Source organism: Cherax quadricarinatus, chromosome 9, assembly GCF_038502225.1.
Source record: "Cherax quadricarinatus isolate ZL_2023a chromosome 9, ASM3850222v1, whole genome shotgun sequence".
Lineage (NCBI taxonomy): Eukaryota > Metazoa > Arthropoda > Malacostraca > Decapoda > Parastacidae > Cherax > Cherax quadricarinatus.
In genome coordinates, this window is record NC_091300.1 from 22,633,419 (window position 1) to 22,654,063 (window position 20,645).

The 20,645-nt window shown below is 40.5% G+C and overlaps 1 protein-coding gene across 1 annotated transcript; it reads left to right on the forward strand.

Annotated features, from left to right (window-relative positions):
- Positions 1 to 347: 347 nt before the first annotated feature.
- On the forward strand, positions 348 to 20,363 carry LOC128686119 (glutamine--tRNA ligase-like). Its single transcript, XM_053772806.2, has 4 exons — positions 348 to 467; positions 5,358 to 5,476; positions 12,859 to 13,419; positions 17,207 to 20,363. Exons 2-4 carry the CDS (start codon positions 5,392 to 5,394, stop codon positions 18,892 to 18,894), a joined length of 2,334 nt encoding a protein of 777 aa, XP_053628781.1. The 5' UTR covers positions 348 to 467; positions 5,358 to 5,391; the 3' UTR covers positions 18,895 to 20,363.
- The last annotated feature ends 282 nt before the right edge of the window (positions 20,364 to 20,645 follow it).

Below are 20,645 nucleotides of genomic sequence, written 5' to 3' on the forward strand. Positions count from 1 at the left end.
AATAATAATGATAATAATATAATAAGAATATTAACAGCAATAATAATAATAATAATAATAATAATAATAATAATAATAATAATAATAATAATAATAGTATCTAACAATAACAATAACTAAGAATAATAATAATAGTAATAGCAACAACAATAATAATAGCAATAATAATAATAATAATAATAATAATAATAAAAATAGTAATAGTAACAGTAACAACAACAAAAATAATAATAATAGCAATAATAACAGCAACAACAACAACAATAATAATAATAATAATAATAATAATAATAATAATAATAATAATAATAATAATAATAGCAATAATAATAATAGTTGATGAGCAGGTATAGTTTCGAGTGGTTGTGGTGGTGGATGGCGTCAGAGGTACTGAAGGTGTGATGGAGGGGAGACGCTCAGCTTAACCTGTTGCTCGTGACTCTTGTTGCCTGACTCACCAAGTGTAGGTATGTTCTAAGGTACTCTTAGTTGACCACGCTAGCATAAACAACAGGGGCAGAGTTCTTTAAACAAAAATTTGAAATTAGGTTATAATGGCGCCTTGCGACGTACGACTGCTAGCTTGACTCCACCAAGGAACGTTCATTGATGCCATTGAGGGGCTCTTTGATGCAAGGAACTTGTATTGTCCTCACCTTCCACGGATTCGAACTGGAATGCCTCTACCCAACTTCTGTGTGACTCGTACGGATTTAGCGCTCCCCATTAACAATTTAAATTTCAAGATGGCGGTGAGGGGGTGTTTGTCTCGATGTAGGAAATTGGACCAGGGCTCACTTCCATCTCAACCGAAATTCTTCCCATTCCTACAGGAGCTGTATGACCCCTACGGGTTTAGAGCTCCTCACAAGTTTAATCCTTCAAGGAGAAGGGACGGGGTTGTGTTCCTTGGTACTAATGAAGGACTTCCTGAAAGGGATTGCCTTCCGTTTTCTGAAGCGCTGTATGGCCCTACGGATTTCGCGATTTCCGCTAATAGGTTCAGCGCTTCCCCGTGAGTATAATTAAGGCAACACTTGGTTGATTATATACTCGCCCTTTTTCTGAAAAACCATATTTAGCACTAACAAGCCTTTCAAGGGAGGGTCCTTGATCCAAGGAACGACTTAATTCCTCCGCTTTCTTGGACTGAACCTGGATACCTCCCATTTCCAGGCGTTATATGACCCCTATGAGTTTAACGCTTCTCCCTTATTAAAAAATAATTGCGTGTAACAACGCAGATTGGTGTGTTTACAGAGGTTAGAAAATTCGAGAAAGCTCCATATTAAGATTTGTTCATCACTTTCTTTTGTGGGTAGAGTGAATGATTGGCTTTTAGTTTTGCAGTCTGGATTCCTAGAGTTTGATTCCGAGGATCCGACCCTTCATGGGGAGGAGTGTTCCTTAGAGGTTTGTAAAGGGCTCTTGATCTGAGGAATTGAAGCTATCCTGTCCTTCGGATCTAACCTGATTAAGTTTCCCAGGTGCTGTATGACCACTTCGGGTTTAGCGCTTCCAGTGAGTATAATATCCAGCCAAATGAAGAGCCTTATTTTCATTTCTCACTCGGGTTGTAGTGCCTCCAGGCCTATATAAGAGACTATAGACTACATGAGGGTAATTAAGGCTGTAATTCACCGTAAAACTCACTAAGTATACTTTAATCCCTAAGATAGGGATTAAAATAACCTTAAATGTAAATACAATGCAAGATACATTACTTGACAGGGCTGGATTTTGACACTGTAGCCCAAAGCCATGCCAAATGTAAGAGCCCCTGTGCGATATTGTAAGCTATTACCTTCTCTGAAGGTATTACAGTGAGTAAAATTTTATTTCAGTTGTCTATACTAATTCTTGAGGTATGCTGAACCTAAAAGATTATATATCAAACGCTAATATTTTCAGCCTAGTAAATTTACAAAAAGCTAAAAAGCACAGTGAGTAAAATTTTATTTCAGTTGTCACTATGCTTTTTAGCTTTTTGTAAATTTACTAGGCTGAAAATATTAGCGTTTGATATATAATCTTTTAGGTTCAGCATACCTCAAGAATTAGTATAGACTTCGTAAACGGCCACGTAAATTACTCTACCTAACTATTTAACATAAAGGTTTGCGTTATTTGCATTTAATCTATTAAAACTAAAGTTTTTAAATGGCCAGACGCCGACTAAAATCATAAAAGATCCTTAAAGACTACAGTAATCTATACACATTTCCAGGAAACTACGAAATCTTTTACTCTAGCTTCAAATATTTTCTGTATTATATTAGTGGGGACTTGAAGTATTATATTACATATACATATAACTCTGCTTATATTTGTCCTCACCTGTCTGTATACTTAACCTCTTTTGAACGAAAAGTTCAATTAAGAAAATCTTTTTAAAATATTTACGTATCACTGTGAGGCCTAAGGTGTAGCTTAGTTTATGCCTAAATCCGGCAGTGCCTATTGGTTGGTCTATATTTATTGGCCAAACCCGATGAATAACTAGACGAAAAAATAAATGATTCTGACACCGTGAATGAGTAGGATAATGTCCGTTGGTGGGGACTTAATTCCTCCCCAAACCTGAGTACTGGGATGTACACAGATTTGGTAGAATATAATATATATATATATATATATATATATATATATATATATATATATATATATATATATATATATATATATATATATATATATATATATATATATATATATATATATATATATATATATATATATATATATATATATATATATATATATATATATATATATATATATATTTATATATATATATATATTATTTTTTTATTATTATCACACTGGCCGATTCCCACCAAGGCAGGGTGGCCCAAAAAAGAAAAACTTTCACCATCATTCACTCCATCACTGTCTTGCCAGAAGGGTGCTTTACACTACAGTTTTTAAACTGCAACATTAACACCCCTCCTTCAGAGTGCAGCCACTGTACTTCCCATCTCCAGGACTCAAGTCCGGCCTGCCGGTTTCCCTGAACCCCTTCATAAATGTTACTTTGCTCACACTCCAACAGCACGTCAAGTATTAAAAACCATTTGTCTCCATTCACTCCTATCAAACACGCTCACGCATGCCTGCTGGAAGTCCAAGCCCCTCGCACACAAAACCTCCTTTACCCCCTCCCTCCAACCTTTCCTAGGCCGACCCCTACCCCGCCTTCCTTCCACTACAGACTGATACACTCTTGAAGTCATTCTGTTTCGCTCCATTCTCTCTACATGTCCGAACCACCTCAACAACCCTTCCTCAGCCCTCTGGACAACAGTTTTGGTAATCCCGCACCTCCTTCTAACTTCCAAACTACGAACTCTCTGCATTATATTCACACCACACATTGCCCTCAGACATGACATCTCCACTGCCTCCAGCCTTCTTCTCGCTGCAACATTCATCACCCATGCTTCACACCCATATAAGAGCGTTGGTAAAACTATACTCTCATACATTCCCCTCTTTGCCTCCAAGGACAAAGTTCTTTGTCTCCACAGACTCCTAAGTGCACCACTCACTCTTTTCCCCTCATCAATTCTATGATTCACCTCATCTTTCATAGACGCATCCGCTGACACGTCCACTCCCAAATATCTGAATACATTCACCTCCTCCATACTCTCTCCCTCCAATCTGATATTCAATCTTTCATCACCTAATCTTTTTGTTATCCTCATAACCTTACTCTTTCCTGTATTCACCTTTAATTTTCTTCTTTTGCACACCCTACCAAATTCATCCACCAATCTCTGCAACTTCTCTTCAGAATCCCCCAAGAGCACAGTGTCATCAGCAAAGAGCAGCTGTGACAACTCCCACTTTGTGTGTGATTCTTTATCTGTTAACTCCACGCCTCTTGCCAAGACCCTCGCATTTACTTCTCTTACAACCCCATCTATAAATATATTAAACAACCACGGTGACATCACACATCCTTGTCTAAGGCCTACTTTTACTGGGAAATAATTTCCCTCTTTCCTACATACTCTAACTTGAGCCTCACTATCCTCGTAAAAACTCTTCACTGCTTTCAGTAACCTACCTCCTACACCATACACTTGCAACATCTGCCACATTGCCCCCCTATCCACCCTGTCATACGCCTTTTCCAAATCCATAAATGCCACAAAGACCTCTTTAGCCTTATCTAAATACTGTTCACTTATATGTTTCACTGTAAACACCTGGTCCACACACCCCCTACCTTTCCTAAAGCCTCCTTGTTCATCTGCTATCCTATTCTCCGTCTTACTCTTAATTCTTTCAATAATAACTACCATACACTTTACCAGGTATACTCAGCAGACTTATCCCCCTATAATTTTTGCACTCTCTTTTATCCCCTTTGCCTTTATACAAAGGAACTATGCATGCTCTCTGCCAATCCCTAGGTACCTTACCCTCTTCCATACATTTATTAAATAATTGCACCAACCACTCCAAAACTATATCCCCTCCTGCTTTTAACATTTCTATCTTTATCCCATCAATCCCGGCTGCCTTACCCCCTTTCATTTTACCTACTGCCTCACGAACTTCCCCCACACTCACAACTGGCTCTTCCTCACTCCTACAAGATGTTATTCCTCCTTGTCCTATACACGAAATCACAGCTTCCCTATCTTCATCAACATTTAACAATTCCTCAAAATATTCCCTCCATCTTCCCAATACCTCTAACTCTCCATTTAATAACTCGCCTCTCCTATTTTTAACTGACAAATCCATTTGTTCTCTAGGCTTTCTTAACTTGTTAATCTCACTCCAAAACTTTTTCTTATTTTCAACAAAATTTGCTGATAACATCTCACCCACTCTCTCATTTGCTCTCTTTTTACATTGCTTCACCACTCTCTTAACCTCTCTCTTTTTCTCCATATACTCTTCCCTCCTTGCATCACTTCTACTTTGTAAAAAACTATATTATATATATAAAACTATATTATATATATATATATATATATATATATATATATGTATTATATATATTATATATATATATATATTATATATATATTATATATATATATATTATATATATTATATATATTATATATATATATATTATATATATTATATATATATATATATTATATATTATATATATAAATATATATATATAGATTCAAAATAATTTGTTTCGTGATTTCATTAATATATAATGTGTGTGTGTGTGTGTGTGTAATTCAAAGAGTCGTACCATTTAAAATTTTAGTGAGTTTTTTTAAGACTTCATGCACTTTATCGCTGCCTTATGATTGTTCAGAAATTTATATAATGTCTTGCTCGAAACGGGTATATTATGACTAGGAATAACTTGTCTGCAGGTAGTGATTGTAGTGGTATCCTGTGCTGAGGAGGATGGCTCACATGGCTGGATACAGTTTGCCATCATTTATAAATAGCCTACTGACCAACTTATTTAGAAACATTTTTTCTAGTCCAGGTAAGTTCTTGCCTCCTTAGTGATTTTTTTGAGAGTAATGATTAATGCAAAAATTTGGACGTGTTAAAAACAGATTATCAAAATTAATGTTTTAAGTTTTTGTTTTAACACGGCCGTCTCCTACCAAGGAATAGTGACCCAGAAAAGTAGACACAATCCAGTATTATTCAATAGCTGTCCTGCCATAAGTTCGTGGACATCGCCTTTCTAATGACCCTCCGAACTGAAACATTTTCATTTCTCCATAATGTAGACACTAATTTTACCTCCAGGACTCGAGTTCTGCTAATTGTTTTCCTCAAATCCCTTCCTAAGTGTTATTTTTCTCGCACATTACTAGAACGCCAAATCATAAACACTTATTTCCACTCCGATTTAACTTGACTACACGTCCTGCTGAGGTCTAGCTAGCCCTTGGCACTCACAGCATCCTTTACCCCCTCACAACCCTTCTTGGGACGACCTCTTCCCCTTCCTTCTACCCTGGATTTATACACCCTCTTGGTTATCCTCTTGTGCTACATCCTCTCTTATTGCTAAAATTTCATCGCCAAACCTTCATGAGCCCTCCGAATTATACCTTTGAAAACCCTGCACTATCTTCTGAGTTCCAACTCTCCTAATTCTCTGGTGTGAATATCACACCACACATTGCTCTCAAACATTACCTCTGTAGTGTTCCAAGCCTCCTCCTTGGTGCAACATTTACAGCCCCTGCCTCACACCCATAAAAAAGTGTTGGTACCACTACGGTACTTTCACCATTTCGCCTCCGTAGATAGACGTCTCAACAAAGTTCCTGCTTTTGTCCTTTCACCTATTCCATTTTTTTACCTAGTCTTTCAGAGATCCAACTGCAGACATATTTTCTCCCTTATATCTTAATATATTTACTTACTCCATATTCCTTCCCTCCAATTTGATATCCAATTTTTAATTCTCTAGATTTCTTGTTGCTGTCATCACCTTGCTCTATTTGATATACACTTTTAACTTCCTCCCAGATTTATTTACTATTACGAAAACAGGTACCAATTCAAGGCCTGTTGTATCTGGCCATAACCAAAGTCAACAATTCAAAAGCAACCTGACAATAATATTTACAAAGTTAAATTAGCAATATAACGATAAGACAGCAAAGAGCCACTCATGGCAGGAGTGGTCTTGACCAGCGTAAGCGAGAGTCTGCCTCACAACTAGGCCGACAGGTACAACCTCACCTTGACTAAGGAGCCGGCTCTCATACTAACGGTTGGTTGAACTGGACAATTATTACAGCAATGGGGACCCAGAACTGCTATACTCTGAATTGCCAGTTTGTTGGTTGAGAGGGAATGCATGCCAATGGGTGTTTGATGAATGTCGAATAAATGGAACATACCTGGCGCACGCCACATACACGAACCATTTTTTTATACATGCAAATTTTACAGGCTAAGAGCTGTTACCCAATGGAAATAAGTCACTTTGACTTTTTTGGGTTATCCTAGGTTCTCCACACATATGCTGCTATGTGTGATAATCTGTGTAACTGTATTTGTGTATACCTGAATAAACTTACTTACCTCAGCTCATTTCAGAGCCCCAGCCTTAACTTTAGATAGTGCAATACTTGTGAGGCTTGCGCCCTAGTCGTACTACTCAGTTAAAAGGAGTCATGTGACACTGGCTTGCCCAAGGGATGTATATAAAGGTATTGGCACACACACACACACACACACACACACACACACACACTACACCATTAACAACAACAGTCGGCCAGCTCCCACGTACCTACATACTGTTAGGTGAACAAGGGCAGCAGGTGTAAGAAAACATGCCTAATGTTTTCACTCGTACCGGGAATCGAACCCCAGACACTCGGTGCGTGAGCTAGGTCGAGTTCCTTACCAACCGATCCACGGGACCTTTGTAACTTCAGAATCTCCCGAAAGAACTGTCGTTAGCAAAGAGCATCTGTGAAACCCCCATTTTGTATCATTCATTATCTCTTAATCACACTTTTCCCAACACCCTGGCATTCACTTTTTTACAATCCCATCTATATGTTAAGTAATCACGATGACATCACAAATATCAGTCTAAGCACTACTTTAACTGGAAAATAGCCCCTCTCTCCAAAATACCCTAATCTGAACTTAGTCGCTGCATAAAAATTACCGTTTTTATGCATATCCTTGTTGTTACTGTGAATTTCATATAACCTGTAGTTACCAGCGGTCGCAATATACACAACGAGAAACAATTATTACTACAGAAAAAGCGTCCTTCCTCCAAAATTTGCACCAGTCAACTATAGTGATAATATAGCATTTATTGTGGTGGAGACGGAAAAAACAAAAATAGAAAAGCCAGATACAGCGATTGATAAACAAAGAGGTCGACTGTACGTCATTGTAGGAGCTGCCAGATATCACCGGCTCTTCAACACGCAAGTTATACTTTTGTATCAGTCAAATCACATATTACTCGGGTAGATAATTTCCAGTAGATCCTTCATGTGTTAGCTCAAATCACCGACCAGTATGTTTTAAATAAGTGACCCACTGATCAGAGCAGATCGACTGGTCCGAACCCTTGACTGGTCCGAACCCTTGACTGGTCCGAACCCGGGACTGGTTTCAAACAGTTTCGTTGGACAATAAAGCAGACTGTAAACGGATGGGTTTGTAGGCGCCCTTATAAACACAAACATTAAAAATCAGGAACGTGACGGTAAGCTGTCCAATATACAAAAAGAGTTAGAAACAGAAATACAAATAGCTAGAGCTTCATTTAAGGTTATTAATATAATATTCAAGAGGTTGCTAGTAGAATTGCAGTAAATCAACCATTCAAATCATTATGAAGCTGTGTGTAGTCTGTGGTCAGTCAAACAAACGGGCTTCCACATGGATAAATTGTCATTTTTGTGGAAATTGGTGTCACGCTCCTTGTGCAGATATCCCAGAACTAGCTACAAGCAGTATTAAAACAGAAGTGTTTTTGGGTATGCCCAAATGAGGAAAATCTGTGGACTAAAATCACAAGGGTATTAAAAGAGGATAACATCAAAGCTGCTTTCATAGAAAACCTGGAAGCTTTCTACAACAGATGGGAACATAAAAAGTCTGGGCTGAATGGTACTGCCCTTGATACTGGCCATGTAGTCACAAACTGTAAGGCTGGAGGTGATGTCCTGGTAGTCAGTAAATGTGGGGCTGATAGTGCTGTCCTGGGAGACAGTAATGGTGAAGCTGGAGGTGCTGTCCTGGGAGACAGAAATGGTGAAGCTGGAGATACTGTCCTGGGAGACAGTAATGGTGAAGCTGGAGATTTTGTCCAGGTAGTCGGGAATTATACGCAGGAAGGAATACATATAAATGACCTCATAGAGGACAGGAGCCATAGGGAAACAAGTGTAGTCAAAGATAAGATAAAACCAATATTGCAAACTAGAAATACCGCAGGAAATAGCAAACAAGAGGACTCCAATAGCAATAGTGAGGATAAATTACCAAAAACAACTGGTGGGAGCTCCATTGTTGGTGCTAGGGAGGATAGGAGTAAGACAGGGAAACATGCACCAACAGGGAATACAGTCACAGAAACCCAAGGCAAACGGAAACCAAGCCTGTGCACATACTATGCACTTGGTATCTGCTGGCATGGGAAATCTGGAAAAACAGATGGGACATGCAACTATGACCACCCTAGAAAATGTCATGCCCATATGACAACAGGAAAATGCAAACTCCCTTCCTGTAAGCTTTTTCACCCTGAAATGTGTACCTCTTCAGTACAGGAAAGACTGTGCTATAACTTAAATTGCCAGGCATACCATCTAAAGGGGACAAAAAGATACAAAACATCCAGGCCATGGGAAAACCTGGGTAGCCACAGCCACTCAAGAGGGAGAGGTTTTTTAGTGCCAGGAAGGAAAAAAAACTGGCAGGAAATGGCAGAAATCGTACACCAAATCCAGTCATTCCTGGAGTGGAACCACAGTCGATGGCCTCCACTCCAAACCAACAGATACAGATACTAATGCCGGAAAAAAAATCCCCCCCCAGTACCAACAATACCACCAGTCCGATAACATTCTTCTTTGCAAATATACAGGGTCTAAAGCCAGCAACAAACAACAAAATACCTTTCATCCGTGGACTGCTTGCAGAGGCAAAGGCAATGTTCGCGGCTTTCACTGAGACCCACATAAAGGATCACTTGGACAACGAAATATGGATCCCAGGTTACAACCTATACAGATGTGACAGAGTGAACAGGCAAAAGGGGGGGGGGGTTGGCCTGTACATTGCAGAGTCACTTGTTTGCACAGAACTGCTTAATGCCTCAAATGACGTAGTGGAAGTTTTAGCAGTAAAGGTCGAGAACCAAAACCTAGTCATTGTGGTAGTCTACAAGCCTCCGGATGCAACATCCCAGCAATTCCAGGAACAGCTGTTAAAAATTGACCACTGTCTGGAAAATCTTCCAGCTCCTGCACCCAACATCTTGCTCCTGGGGGATTTCAACTTAAGGCACCTAAAATGGAGGAATATAGCAAATAATATTGTTGCAGTAATAACACCAGGAGGCAGCTCTGATGAAAACTCACACTCACACGAGCTTTTAAATCTCTGCACAAAATTCAATTTAAACCAGCAAATAATAGAGCCTACTAGACTGGAGAATACACTAGACCTCATCTTCACTAACAATGATGATCTGATAAGAAATGTCACCATATCAAAAACAATATACTCAGATCACAACATAATTGAGGTTCAGACATGTATGCGTGGAGCCCCAGACCGACATAATGAGACTAGTCACGAGGGAGCATTCACCAAATTCAACTTCAATAACAAAAACATAAAGTGGGACCAAGTAAACCAAGTCCTAACCGATATAAGCTGGGAAGATATACTAAGCAACACAGACCCAAACTTATGCCTAGAACAGATTAACTCGGTGGCACTCGATGTATGCACAAGGCTTATTCCTCTAAGAAAAAGGAGGAGTAGATGTAAAATAGAAAAGAGACAGGCGCTCCCTTTACAGGCGACGGAAAAGAATAACAGAGCGGCTAAAAGAGGTCAATATATCTGAAATGCGCAGGGAGACACTGGTCAGAGAAATAGCAAGCATCGAACTTAAGCTAAAAGAATCCTTTAGGAGTCAGGAATCGCGGGAAGAACTAAAAGCCATAAATGAAATCGAAAGAAACCCAAAGTATTTCTTCTCCTATGCCAAATCAAAATCGAGAACAACGTCCAGTATTGGGCCCCTACTTAAACAAGATGGGTCCTACACAGATGACAACAAGGAAATGAGTGAGCTACTCAAGTCCCAATATGACTCAGTTTTTAGCAAGCCGCTAACCAGACTGAGAGTCGAAGATCAAAATGAATTTTTTATGAGAGAGCCACAAAATTTGATTAACACAAGCCTATCCGATGTTATCCTGACGCCAAATGACTTCGAACAGGCGATAAATGACATGCCCATGCACTCTGCCCCAGGGCCAGACTCATCGAACTCTGTGTTCATCAAGAACTGCAAGAAGCCCCTATCACGAGCCTTTTCCATCCTATGGAGAGGGAGCATGGACACGGGGGTCGTCCCTCAGTTACTAAAAACAACAGACATAGCCCCACTCCACAAAGGGGGCAGTAAAGCAACAGCAAAGAACTACAGACCAATAGCACTAACATCCCATATCATAAAAATCTTTGAAAGGGTCCTAAGAAGCAAGATCACCACCCATCTAGAAACCCATCAGTTACACAACCCAGGGCAACATGGGTTTAGAACAGGTCGCTCCTGTCTGTCTCAACTACTGGATCACTACGACAAGGTCCTAAATGCACTAGAAGACAAAAAGAATGCAGATGTAATATATACAGACTTTGCAAAAGCCTTCGACAAGTGTGACCATGGCGTAATAGCGCACAAAATGCGCGCTAAAGGAATAACAGGAAAAGTCGGTCGATGGATCTATAATTTCCTCACTAACAGAACACAGAGAGTAGTCGTCAACAGAGTAAAGTCCGAGGCAGCTACGGTGAAAAGCTCTGTTCCACAAGGCACAGTACTAGCTCCCATCTTGTTCCTCATCCTCATATCCGACATAGACAAGGATGTCAGCCACAGCACCGTGTCTTCCTTTGCAGATGACACCCGAATCTGCATGACAGTGTCTTCCATTGCAGACACTGCAAGGCTCCAGGCGGACATCAACCAAATCTTTCAGTGGGCTGCAGAAAACAATATGAAGTTCAACGATGAGAAATTTCAATTACTCAGATATGGTAAACATGAGGAAATTAAATCTTCATCAGAGTACAAAACAAATTCTGGCCACAAAATAGAGCGAAACACCAACGCCAAAGACCTGGGAGTGATTATGTCGGAGGATCTCACCTTCAAGGACCATAACATTGTATCAATCGCATCTGCTAGAAAAATGACAGGATGGATAATGAGAACCTTCAAAACTAGGGAGGCCAAGCCCATGATGACACTGTTCAGGTCACTTGTTCTATCTAGGCTGGAATATTGCTGCACTCTAACAGCACCTTTCAAGGCAGGTGAAATTGCCGACCTAGAAAATGTACAGAGAACTTTCACGGCGCGCATAACGGAGATAAAACACCTCAATTACTGGGAGCGCTTGAGGTTTCTAAACCTGTATTCCCTGGAACGCAGGAGGGAGAGATACATGATTATATACACCTGGAAAATCCTAGAGGGACTAGTACCGAACTTGCACACGAAAATCACTCACTACGAAAGCAAAAGACTTGGCAGACGATGCACCATCCCCCCAATGAAAAGCAGGGGTGTCACTAGCACGTTAAGAGACCATACAATAAGTGTCAGGGGCCCGAGACTGTTCAACTGCCTCCCAGCACACATAAGGGGGATTACCAACAGACCCCTGGCAGTCTTCAAGCTGGCACTGGACAAGCACCTAAAGTCAGTTCCTGATCAGCCGGGCTGTGGCTCGTACGTTGGTTTGCGTGCAGCCAGCAGCAACAGCCTGGTTGATCAGGCGCTGATCCACCAGGAGGCCTGGTCACAGACCGGGCCGCGGGGGCGTTGACCCCCGAAACTCTCTCCAGGTAAACTCCAGGTAATACGAACATGCGCTAGGAGGTTAAACATTTTTCCTAACCCAGTATTTTAACAATAGCATCATGGTCATTTAGATAATTAATGTATCTTAACGAGTTTAATGTGCCACTTATTAAATAAAAATGATGCTGGATATGATTTTTATTTGTTAAACAGATTAAAAACTTAACAAAATTAAGCAATTTTTTTTTTTGGTGTTCGCGTTTTTTAGAACATGATTTAGGGCATCGCTCTATTTTTCTGACAAATTTTTCCTTCAGGTACGTGCCGTGAGGAACATACAAGCGATGAATATAAAGACTGTATTTGTACGCACTCAGACAGTGGCTCTGATAAAAGTGACGAGGGTACTTGCGATGTCCTTCCATGTCCAGACAATGAGAATGTAAGTGATAGAAGCTCTGGTGGCCAAGGGTCTCCACATACCTACAGTGACAAACATGTGAGTGATAGAAACATTATTGGCCAAGTGTCACCTTGTACAGATAGTAGTAAACATACTAGTGCTACAGGCTGTGGTGTTCAGGTGTCTCCACGTACTCGACGTGATGAGCTTGGATGTCAAATGGTGTTAGATTTTGCGACTGATTTTTGTAAGAACCATTCAGCGGCAGTCGACTTGAGGAAACCGGCCGCACAATTAAGTGATAGACAGGCTACAGCTTTACACGCCCATGGTAAGGCTTCAGATCTCTCTAAAGGCTTCGGCGCATTCCAGTTTGGCGAAAAGTGTCATATCTCAGATGAAACTACAACTAATCCATTTAGAATGGACTTGGACGCCTCAAGTTCTTACGATGAAGAAAGCGTAGCCACTCAAGGTGAGTTACATGACTTATGTGTAGTATACAGTTTTTCGCAGCAGTCATGACCAGGTTAGTTGTGTAGGACAGTTATAATAATAATAGTATCTTTTTAATAACGTAGAAATTACATTTGAGTTAGCAGTTAAGTTTCTGCACAGCCCCTTGTTATGGAGAGCATTTCATCATGTGGTCTCATGAACATGTGAGCTATTTGGTAAGGCTCCTTATTGTAATCTCATTACGAGGTTGTGTAGTACAAGATTCTAAATTGCGTTCATGTGACCCTGGAGATTAATTGCTTTCAGAGTTTGTGACCTCATAAATACAAGTATAAAAAAGATTAAAAAATTAAAATTATAAGTTGAAAATTATATGATAAATTACCAGGATTATCGAGGGCGAAATTCACCCTGTCATTAACAAACAAGGATAATTTAATCTGTTAAGGAGTAAAGTATATTTTGGGTACATATACCGGAAGATGCACATATCTGTATATACCCTTAAATTTTATTAAAAAATATCTTTGTAAACAAAATTTTTAATATGGCAGGTAATTTATAATTTATGAAATTCAGTATAAAGGCTAAAATTCTTTACTATTTCATAACGCAAGCAAAATGAAGGTAGTTAATAAAATCTCTTGTTATATACGTAATAGAAAACTAATATAATGGACATTTTGTCTTCACATTATCAGGGTCAGGTTAAATATTATCGATAGTTGGTACAGGTTATAAAATATCCGATAATTTTTGAATGTTATGTAGCACACACATGAGCTACTAAGTCTCTGCAAAAAACACAGATTAAGCCAGCAGATAGTGGAGCCAACGAGACTAGAAAACACACTTGACCTTATCTTCACAAATAATGAGGACCTGGTAAGAGACATAAGAATATCAAAAGCAACTAATTCCGATCACAACCTAATCGAAGTCCAGACGTACATGCATAGGGGTCCTGATCAGCAGAATGCATGTGCCTGTGAAGGTGTCTTCACAAAATACAACTTCAACAACAAGAACATCAACTGGGACCAGATAAACCATGTCCTAAACGAAACATGTTGGGAAGATATCTTAAATGACATGGATCCAAACCAGTGCCTTGAAAGGATCAACTTCCTGGCAGCTGAAGTATGTTCTAGGCATATTCCCCTAAGAAAGAAGAAGAGCAGGAGTAAACTGGAGAGAGAAAGACGCTCCCTCTACAGAAGACGACGAAGAGTCACTGAGCTCCTCAGGAGTGCTAGAATATCTGATACACCAAAGGAGGCGCTGACCAGGGAAGTGGAAACTATCGAACTTAAGTTAAATGACTTACAGGAACCAGGAGAGACAGGAGGAGCTTAAAGCTATTAGTGAAATTGAAAGAAATTCAAAATATTTCCTTTCATATGCCAAAAACAAGGCAAATACCACATCTAGTATCAGGCCCTTACTCAGACAGGATGGGACTTACACAGATGACAACAAGGAAATGAGTGAAATATTGAAATCCAACTACGACTCTGTGTTTAGTGAACCACTAATCAGTCTGAGGATCGACGACCCAAATGATTTCTTCATGAATGAACCTCAAAACTCCATAAATGTATGGCAGATTTCCGACATTACCCTAACTCCGATAGATTTCGAAAAAGCCATTGACAACATGCCCATGCACTCAGCCCTGGGCCCAGACTCGTGGAACTCTGTTTTCATTAAGAACTGCAAGAAACCCCTCTCGCGTGCCCTAAGTACACTATGTAGGAGGAGCTTGGACATGGGTGAAATTCCACAGTCACTTAAAACAACGGATATAGCCCCACTCCATAAAGGTGGCAGCAAAGCATTAGCTAAGAACTATAGACCAATAGCTCTGACGTCCCACATCATAAAAATCTTTGAAAGAGTGCTAAGAAGCAGGATCGCAAATCACCTGGATTCCCAAAATCTGCACAATCCAGGGCAACATGGGTTCAGGGCAGGTCGCTCCTGCCTCTCACAACTACTGGATCACTATGATATGGCCTTGGATGCACTGGAAGAAAATCAGAATGCAGATGTAATATACACAGACTTTGCAAAAGCATTTGACAAATGCGATCATGGCGTAATAGCCCATAAAATACGTGCTAAAGGAATAACTGGGAAAGTGGGGAGATGGATCTTCAACTTCCTAACAAATCGAACACAAAGAGTAGTGGTCAACAGAGTTAAATCGGAGGCTGCCATAGTGAAGAGCTCTGTTCCACAAGGCACAGTACTCGCCCCCATCTTATTCCTCATCCTTATATCAGACATAGACAGAGATATGCATCACAGCACGGTATCATCCTATGCGGACGATACTAGGATCTGCATGAGGCTGTCATCTGCTGAGGATGCGGTTAACCTCCAAGAAGATATAAACAAAGTTTTCCAGTGGGCAACGGTAAACAATATGATGTTCACTGAGGACAAATTCCAACTACTCCGTTATGGAAAACTGGAGATAATAACTAGAACAGAGTATACTACAGACTCTGGTCATACAATAGAGCGGAAAAATAATGTAAGGGACCTGGGAGTAGTAATGTCTGAGGATCTCACTTTCAAGGATCACAACAGTGCCACGATCGCACGTGCAAAGAAAATGATAGGATGGATAATGAGAACGTTCAAAACGAGAGATGCCAAGCCAGTGATGATCCTTTTCAAATCACTTGTTCTCTCTAGGCTGGAATACTGCTGTACATTAACATCTCCATTCAAAGCAGGTGAAATCGCAGATGTAGAGTGTACAGAGATCCTTTACTGCACATATAAGTTCTGTCAAGCACCTTAACTACTGGGAACGCTTGGAAGCACTTGACTTGTACTCGTTGGAACGCAGGAGGGAGAGATATATCATAATCCACACTTGGAAAATCCTGGAAGGAATGGTCCCAAATCTGCACACAGAAATCACTCCCTACGAAAGTAAAAGACTGGGCAGGCGATGCAAAATGCCCCCAATTAAAAGTAGGGAAGCCATTGGTACACTAAGGGAAAACACCATAAGTGTCCGGGGCCCAAGACTGTTCAACAGCCTCCCATCAAACATTAGGGGAATTGCCAATAAACCCCTTGCTGCCTTCAAGAGAGAGCTGGACAGATACCTAAAGTCAGTGCCGGATCAGCCGGGCTGTGGCTCGTACGTTGGACTGCGTGCGGCCAGCAGTAACAGCCTGGTTGATCAGGCTCTGGTCCATCGGAAGGCCTGGTCGTGGACCGGGCCGCGGGGGCGTTGATCCCCGGAATAACCTCCAGGTAGCCTCCAGGGAAACCGGTTAGCCGGACTTGAGTCCCTGAGGTGGGAAGTACAATGCCTGCACTTTAAAGGATGGGTTTAGGATATTGACTGTTTGGAGTTACATCTAAACTGTCGTATCTGAGCGCCTCTGCAAAGACAGTGATTATATATGAATGATGGTGAAAGTGTTGAACGATGATGAAAGTTTTTCTTTCTTTTTTTTGTTTCTTTTTGGGTCACCCTGCCTCGGTGGGAAACGGCCGGCCGGTTAAAAAAAATTGGAATGCTGTACTCAGAATGTAATATTATAATTATGTATATACATAGCGAAAGATAAACGATTAAAGTGGATACATGAAATTATATTTTGGAATTCAATACAAACAAATTAAACGCTTTATTATGCACCCCATGCCAATTTTGTGGGTGGCAGTCTAAAAATTAGAGGTAAACAATGAGGCCAGGGACTGGTCCCTAAAATAAATCGGAGTCAACGAAGCATTTTTTTTTTTTTTAATATTTAGCCATTGTGTTTTTCCAACAGAAAGTGAGTCAGATACAGACAACGATAATGATTCCGACGACAGACTCCAAGATTCACCAACCATGGCCACTGAGGGATACTTCCGGCACGGGCAGTATTTTCTGGGAAGGCAGGAGTATGTAGGCTCTCTGGAAAGGTGTGGGGTAGTCCGGACACGGTTTCCTCCAGAACCCAATGGCCCTCTTCATATCGGCCATGCTAAAGCTCTCCATGTAAACTTCAGTGTAGCGGAAACCTACAAAGGAGAATGTATACTGAGATTTGATGACACTAATCCAATCACAGCCCGTAAACATCATTGCATGAATGCTATTGAAATGATTAACTGGCTAGGATATAAGCCTTCCAATATTACATTTACATCAGATTATTTTGAAATCTTATTTAATTTTGCACTGACAATGATCTACAAGGGTAAGGCTTATGTTTGCCATCTTGAATATGTCAATATACCCTTCGACAAGAAAGTTTCTGTGGAATCGCCTTGGAGAACACGACCTGTAGAGGAAAATATTAGAGAATTTTACAGAATGTTTGGAGGTAGCTATGTGGAAGGGCAGGCAGTACTGAAGATGAAGGTGAAGACACGTTCAGGAATTAAAGACCCTGTTGCTTACCGCATCATCTCTCAACCACACTACAGGACAAAAATGCATTGGTTGGTGTACCCAACTTACGACTTTTCACATCCTATTGTAGATTCTCTGGAAGCTATCTCAGTATCACTGTGCACCACTGAGTTTGTAAGTCATCGCGCTCTGTATGAGTGGGTGCAGAAAACGCTTGATTTGCCGAAGGTTTCTCAGAGAGAGCAAAAAAAACTGGTAGTACCATTTACCATTATGTCGAAGAGATACTTAGTTGGCCTTTTAGGAAGGGGCTTTACTGATTTTGATGACCCTCGTTTGGTTACTCTGGCTGGCTTACGCCGTCGTGGAATTCCACCTCAAGCAATTTGTAAATTTGTGGCGTTAGGTTTCCACGAGTACTCCCAGTTACTCGACATAACACGAGAAATCCTATATCCAGTGTCTCCCCACCGATTGGTGGTGCTTGATCCTCTGATCTGCCATGTGATGAACTATGATGATTTGGCATCAGCTGCCAGAGAATATCCACTTACTGTCAGAATTCCAGAGTTTGACACTTTCTCCCAAACATCATCCAGAGTTGTTGGTATTGCTCGTCATATCTATATAAACAAATTTGATTTTAGCAAGAATGAGAAAGATAAAAAGCACTGCTTGACTCCATTTTCTGAGGTACATCTTCGCGGTACAGATTATGTGATGCAAGTCACCCACCTCCACCATTCCCAGGATAAACTCATTGGTCTTGATGTTTATCTTCGAAAGGTTCTTATGAAGGATCGGCGAATGAAGGTATTAACATGGGTATGTAACCCAGCTAAAATTAAAGTACACCTGATTGACTCTCGATTCCAGGATCAAGGATCACAGCCGGCACCCATTCTGTCCGCTACGGCACTGGCCGAACACAGCCTAGTCTCCACATTGAAAATAAGCGCAGAATTCACATATGGGCAGACATATCAGGCTGAGCGGTTTGCATTTCTCACCTTAGACCCAGCATCAACACTTAACGAATACATCTTCAATATAACCTGCCTTCTTAACCTCCACTCGCAGTTACAAGCTTCATTGTTGAAAGTGTTTCATCAGAACTAAAGGCCATAAGCAGGAAGATATTAATAGCGGAAATCAACACGAATTTATTATTGAGTTTTTTTTTTCGAATCGTTTTGTATGAAAAGAGATGCTCATCTTCTGATATCAATTAATATATTGAAAAAGGATAACAAACATTATTATATATTTTGCTGCTAGTGTTTAGTTTTAATTGCAGAATGTACATATTATCTTTGTTCGATGACGGTAATCTCGTTCGCTATATATTACGAATAATGAATGATTATATTTTTATTTCAGTTAAAGGATATGTATATTTCTATCTCTCTCTCTCTCCTATTCTGTAGTAGAGGGGTAGGGGTCGTCCTAGGAAAGGATGGAGGTTAGGGGTAAAGGGGTTTTGTGTGCAGGGGGCTTGGACATACAGCAAGCGTGTGTGAGCGTGTTAGATAGGAGTAAATGGAGACGAATAGTTTTTGGGACCAGATCTGACCTGACGAGCTGTTGGGGTGTTAGCAGGGTAATATTTTGTGAAGGGATTCAGGGAAACCGGTTAGCTGGACTTAAGTTCTGGAGGTGGGAAGTACAATGCCTGCACTTTAAAGGAGGGGTTTTCTGATATTGGCTGTTTGGAGTGACATCTAAACTGTCGTATCTGGGCTCCTCTGCAAAGACATTGATATTGTGTGAATGATGGTGAAAGTGTTTCTTTTTGGGGGTCACACTGCCTAGGTGAGAGACAATCGTCGTGTTGAAAAAAAAAATGTATGTAGTGTATGTACTTACTCACCTGTATGCGGTTGCAGGGGCTGAGTTATAGCTCCTGGCCCCGCCTCTTCGCTGGTCGTGTGTGTGTGTGTTTGTAGAAAACTATTTTGAAAACAAAAAACTTGGCAGTATTTTTCGACCTCCAACTTAGGTCCTCTTCAGGAGATACAAGAGGTGAATAAAGAATATGTTTATATTGGATGAGAAGGTCAACGCCCAACCACTCGTGCACCTGTCCAGCCCAGTTCTTTGTTTCAGCAGTTCGTTTACTCATCTACAATTGTTATCAAATCAATGCTTCCCTGGTCTGACGCCTAATTACGTCCTGCACTTGAGGTGTTATCCCTCTCACCCTATATAAACATGCTCACGTCTTGTACAGTGGAAGGCCTCGGCCAGATGACCAAAAGCTCCAGCTGCGGGTCATCTCATGACTAAGACCCGCGTCAGGTAACACTTGTCCTATTGCCTGACAAACATTATACCACTTTTTGTATCTGTTGAAGAGGACCTCAGCTGCAGAAAGTGTAATTGCTGTATTGAACCGGTCTCTTTTATGTGTTTTAATTGCAAGTGTATCAACGTTGACAAGTGTTCATTACACATCAACAAACATTAGACTGACCCTTGATACAGAATTTGACTAACCCTCGATAAAGATGGTAGAGAATACGCTGTACAGTGACAAGCAGCCTGTATATACTTCTTTGTGCTTTGTAGTAATAAATTTAGAAAAAATGGTTTTATCAGATTTTTCATCCTGTATGTTTTATTTACTAACTTTGGCAGCAACGTCTGATCATCTGAAAAAAAGCACCCTTCAAGGTTGTGCCTTGATGCTAATGAAGGGCTTTTGGCTCATGGAATTAGTTACTCGCCCTTTCCTTTGATCAAATCTGATTTTCTCCCATTCTCTTGGTGATAACCCTATGGGTTTAGTTAAAAGATAAAGATAAAACGCTTCCAAACGAGTACAATAATGAAGAAAACCGTTTATCATACTAGCTGGTGCAGGTTGTAGG

Excerpts from the sequence above, each read along its gene's own strand:
- LOC128686119 (XM_053772806.2), top strand. The coding sequence starts at position 5,392 with ATGGCTCACATGGCTGGATACAGTTTGCCATCATTTATAAATAGCCTA. Across the intron at positions 5,477-12,858 it reads AAACATTTTTTCTAGTCCAG|GTACGTGCCGTGAGGAACAT; the intron begins GTAAGTTCTTGC and ends TTTTTCCTTCAG. Across the intron at positions 13,420-17,206 it reads AGAAAGCGTAGCCACTCAAG|AAAGTGAGTCAGATACAGAC; the intron begins GTGAGTTACATG and ends TTTTTCCAACAG.